Source organism: Antennarius striatus, chromosome 23 (genome assembly GCF_040054535.1).
Source record: "Antennarius striatus isolate MH-2024 chromosome 23, ASM4005453v1, whole genome shotgun sequence".
Lineage (NCBI taxonomy): Eukaryota > Metazoa > Chordata > Actinopteri > Lophiiformes > Antennariidae > Antennarius > Antennarius striatus.
The window spans coordinates 5,147,103-5,152,351 of record NC_090798.1 but is presented as its reverse complement, the minus strand read 5'-3'; the positions used below and the strand labels follow the sequence as shown (position 1 = coordinate 5,152,351).

The window sequence follows — 5,249 nt, the reverse complement described above, 5'->3', positions numbered from 1 at the left end:
CAATGTAATGGACGTCCTGCTAGTTTTGTATCCTGGTGTCCAACGCTTGCAACAGGATGTTTGCAACTCTGGAAAGTTACATCATCAAAAACTTTTATCGTTGTAATAAAATGTAGAAATCACTGTTCAGGTAGTAAAGTAATCTACCTGAATGCCAAATACATAGTAGAAACAACCAGAAAGAAAACATGAAAATTAAAAGACGAATACTTTACAACATAAAAAAGATACTTAGGAGAACAGGAAGGTTTCAGCACTTGAAGGTGGAAGGAGTGGCGCTGGACCTCAGATCCGAGAGCAGTCTGTCCCAGTCAGAAGGTTTACAGTAAAGGCACCCTCTCCTGGCTTAGATTTAACTCTTGGTGAAACAAACACATTTTTATGTACTTTATGAACCATTAACTGTGTTTTTAAGGTGATTCTGTATTTTACCAGGAGCTAGTGAAGTGCTTTCATCACTAGACTGATGTGCTCAAATTTTCATGGTTGTGTAATAGGGGCCTAGCGCTGCATTTTGGATGAACTGGAGCCATTCCACTGATTGATTGTATAATCCTACAAAAAGGAAAAATGAAATAGTAGTTTAATAGAGATGAATGCATGAACCACTTTCACAGAGTCAAGACATTAGTACCTAAAGTTTATAATAAAAAACTGTCCTTGTGATAAAATGTGTGATTGATATAAAAAATATTTCCAAAGTTTCTTGACTTGCTCACTGTGTTTCAGAAAAAGTGACAGAAGGTTTGAAGACTTTTGTTGTTTCTGACCAGATATAGTTGCAAAAACTTCTAATAATTTAAGACTTCAGTACAGTGTACCAGGTTGTAAGTGAGACTTAGTTCATCATGGATTTGGAAAGGATTTTCTAAACTTTTTAAAATACATTCAGACACGATTTAGTTAATATGATGTAAAAAGGTAACAATGAAAGAAAAAAAAAGCATAAATAAATTGAGTAAATGAGAGACAGAACAAGAGGAAGAAAGTGAAATTTTTCTCATGCACGGTCAAATAAAATATATAATCCTGTTTGTTTGTCTTTGTCACCGGTGGAAGTCATCTGATGATATTGGCAGTACCTTAGTACTTCTTCAGGGCATGACTGTTATGAGATAAAGAGTCATCACCCCATCAGTCAGAGGAGCATTCAGAAAACAGAACTTATCAGCAGTAAGTTTATTTTCCTCTCTGTCTTTTATATGATATACATAATAATATATTATTGCATTGTTAAATCAAGAGGCTGCATCTGATCTGATTGTTGATTTTGTTACCCATGACAAAGCTGAAGTAAAACTGTTTGTGTGTTGAACATGTATGCTGACTCTTTAGACATGCCTTTATTTTGTTTTTACCTTTAAATAAAGGTAAGTGAATGTCACGTCACACATATCAGATAATTTTACAATATCAAACTGGTCTTTTAATTAAGAAATGTTGTCAACAACAACGGACCTCAATAAACTGTTTTAGCTTTTGTTTTAGAAATACAATTACCGAAATCTCAAATAATTCAAAATATGAGTTTATTTTCTCAAGTATTTTATTTATTTATATATTTTTCATTTAAATTTTACAAAGTAAGTCTTCAATTGAACATAAGATTTGGAATCAAGAACACTACATGTTGTCCAGCTTGTATTTATGTAAAAGTCAAATTATATATTAAGGTCCTTTATAAATGGGATGCATTGATCACGTTATTTTGACCACATTAGGCCAGACTATGGAATGTCCTCAAAACAGCCTTTCCCTTTTGTAAATGTTAGTTTTCCAGGTCATTTTCCTTGTGTGGTGCCGTCAGACCTCTTGATCCCTGAGCCATGCATCCCGCTGTGGGAGTTGCTGTGCTGCTGTTGGTGTGCTGTCTGGATACTGTGAGAGGTAGACCTGGGTGCAGACGCAATAAATTTTCAAAGAATAACAGAAAGGAAATGTTAATAAGAACTGGTCGTGAGCTCATTTTTTTGTTTTCACAGCTGATCTTGAGCATAGTGAGTGTGATCCAAAAAAGTCATGTGGAGGTGACTGGTACTATATCGATGACGATCGCTGTGGTCTACACGTCGAGGATCTGCAAACCTTCAGTGAAGCAGAGGTGAGGCAGACACCAGGAAAAGATCACCAATATGAATTTTATTCATACTGGTGTCGAGTGTTCCTGACAAAAAAACCTTTGGTTTCTCTCTTCACGTTCAGGACTACTGCAAGGAACAAGGTGGAGAACTGCTGTCAGTACACGATAACGAAGAGCTGTTTGGTGCTAATTGTTTGGCATTTGATAATACTAATACTGAAACTGGGGTTTGGATTGGAGGCGAAAATTCAGAGGTAAGCTGTGAATGTCTTGGAAAGGAACAGGCGGAGGGTTGGGATTGTATACTTACTGGTGGAGAAGTTTCTCCTTGTGGTCATAAATGCTGGTTTGGACTGAATGCAACTTAGACATCTTAAAGGACCCATATCATGCATTTTTTAATTCTTGTCATTCAGCTGCCAGATGTCCAACTACACTGTATTTGAAATGTCTTGCCCCAAAGTGATCCGTGGTCCTCAATATCTTTAATTGAATATTGATAAATCCTCTTCTGCTCTCAAAAGGTCTGTTTTAATGGGGCGTAGCTCTCTGCTCCCTAATTCCACCCCTCTCTATCTCTATCTCCCTCCCCCCTCTGACCTGCCCAATCAACACTGCAATCCCCCGCGCGTTCACGTGCGTCCGTTTACTTGTGCCACTCGAACGCTCCTGCATTACATTGCGATTGGCATAGTCCGGAACTTTTTGAAACTTTCAATAACTTCGCTGGTACATAGTACTTTAATTCTGGTTCTTTAATCCTTTTTGTGTTTTGCACTCTTGTTTTTCATCAAATAACGGTTGATTTTTCGGCGCTAAGCGTGGACCTGCTTCCTCATGTTGCCCAGTCTTTGCTGAACAAAGACTCATGGCTCATTGTGTAAACATGATGAGACTGGCCGCTGAGATACTTACATTCCGCTTCAAAGCGGTGATGTATTGTGATTGTTAAAGCTGTGCTTTCCAAAAATCGTCATGGACAATGACAGATCACGGATAACACGGGAGCTGAGGTAACGCAAACTAATGAAACATGGGATTTAACCAGTGAGACCAAGTTTATCTCTTGTATTCTCGTGTGTCTGTGTGTGTGTGACGTCACAAATACCACTCTAGCAAAATCCGATCATTTGGATTCGGTCAGGGCCATGAATCCCCAAAACACTAAATATCTATTGATGCAGGAAGCGTTTGTTTCTCAGATTCTAGAGTTGATCGGGTTAGGGAGGACCACTATGTATATGTAGAGACCTGAAAAAGTGTGATTTTCATAATAGGACCCCTTCAACCAGTCAAAACAGTTACTCCAATGTATGAATAGAAAGCATATAACAAATGACCTGATTTCTTGACCCTGGAAACTTATTGCTAGAATTTGCATTCATGTTTTGTTTGTGTCTTTGTGGCTCAGGACCATCTGTTTCACAACAACAATGTTCATCAAGCAACACATAATGAAGGAATCAAGCAGAAACCTGAGTTGTTTCACATCGTTTAAAAGCTGTTGTAGCAAACAGGAGCCTGTAGAGGTTTAGTGAAATGTCCATGTGGGTGTTATCTTCATTTCGGAGTAGTTAGAAACGATTACACCAGCAGCTTTGAATGATGCCAGGGCTGACTTTTACTTCACTAATGTGGATACAATAAAAAACATTTTCATCATGAATGCAGGCATTGCCCACAGTAGACAAAGTATGGTGCAAGGAGGAATGAAAGACACATCATCACTGATCATCACCTTCCTGTTTTTCAGGGAGAGTTCAAGTGGACTGATGGAACTCTATTCGACTATTCATTCTGGGATGACAATCAACCATCTGGCACAGGTTGCATTGAAGTAAACTTTGAAGGTAAGTTGTTGGAAAAGCAGAAAAATGCGAATATGGGAGGACAAACATGTATTTATTAAACTTGTTTAATATACAAAACATCTCTGCAATAGGTCGTTTCAGTCTGTGCCTAATCACAGGCACTAGGATTGGCATTAGAGACAGAGAGAGAAATTTGTTACATGAAAGTATTAGATGATATACCAAAGAAAGACTGCAAAATGGAAAAAACATGCAGCTGAAAAATGCTAGAAATAGATAATCTATAGCTAGATTTTTGCAAATTCTGTCTGAGCTATAACACCTGGAAAAGATCAAAGCAAGAAATGTATTATCCTTAGTGAAACAACCCCATCCCATTTGAACACTAACATCATCTTTGAATGAATGAAAGCATTTTTTTTTTGGTTATTCATATTTTTCACATTTAAATCAATACATATTTCATTTGTATTGATAGTAACCAAAAAAGGACTGGGCCGAAGCAAACCAATCATGGCCCACTGGTGGGCTGTTTCAACTGCAGCTTGTGATGCTACTGATTATCATGTTTTCATTTTTTTCAGACATAGGACAATGGAGTGTCGAAGACTGCTCAGAGAAGAATTTTTTTATGTGCGCAAAGAAGCCGTGATCATCATCAGCTGAAGTATCGCTTTTCCTCATTAAAACTGCTTTAATGAAATGCTTCTTAATTTACCGCAATACCAAATTCTCAAGTTGTGGGAGAACATCTGATTCGGAACATGGTGACTGTATTCTGTGTGCATTAGTCTCTTCAAAAAACTAACTCTAATGATGCTAACATATGCTTGCAATATCTTAATAAGTGTGACATCAAATCAAAATAAAACTGCTTCAACTGCAATTTGCCAATAAAGCAAATGTCATATCAGTCATGTGTTGTCATTGTATTTAGCAAACATTTCATTTTTAAAGGGAAGGGTCTGTATCCACATTTGTGTGTGCAAAATGTTTGAGCTGTTGCCCTGACTATGAGGTAGACTAAAAACACATATACCCCCAAATTGTGTTAAAAACAGATCAGACTCCCCTCTCCTTGGTCAAGATTGGTCAAGATTTTTTTCTTGTGTTTTTACTCTTCTTAGGACATGAAAAACAATGTTCAACTTTTTTTTTCAAGAATATGATTTTTTTTCTTAAAGTTACAAACATGTCCATTCCAGTGGACTACAGTCGACTGAGCACTCAACGTAAAGCAGTATGAACTTAAAAATTAAGTAACTTATGTTCTATTACAAATTTACCAACCCTTGTTTCGATTTTTAAAAACATTTGAAGAATTTGTGGAAAATGTCAACTCTGATATTTTGATGTTT

At 37.1% G+C, this 5,249-nt stretch overlaps 1 protein-coding gene across 1 annotated transcript; it reads left to right on the top strand.

Annotated features, from left to right (window-relative positions):
• Window positions 1–1,071: 1,071 nt before the first annotated feature.
• On the top strand, window positions 1,072–4,796 carry LOC137590829 (C-type isolectin Sp-CL4-like). The gene is made up of 6 exons (XM_068308629.1): window positions 1,072–1,173; window positions 1,773–1,887; window positions 1,983–2,101; window positions 2,203–2,334; window positions 3,834–3,930; window positions 4,476–4,796. The coding sequence occupies exons 2-6, from the start codon at window positions 1,827–1,829 to the stop codon at window positions 4,541–4,543; spliced, it is 477 nt and encodes a 158-aa protein (XP_068164730.1). The 5' UTR covers window positions 1,072–1,173; window positions 1,773–1,826; the 3' UTR covers window positions 4,544–4,796.
• Window positions 4,797–5,249: the final 453 nt, after the last annotated feature.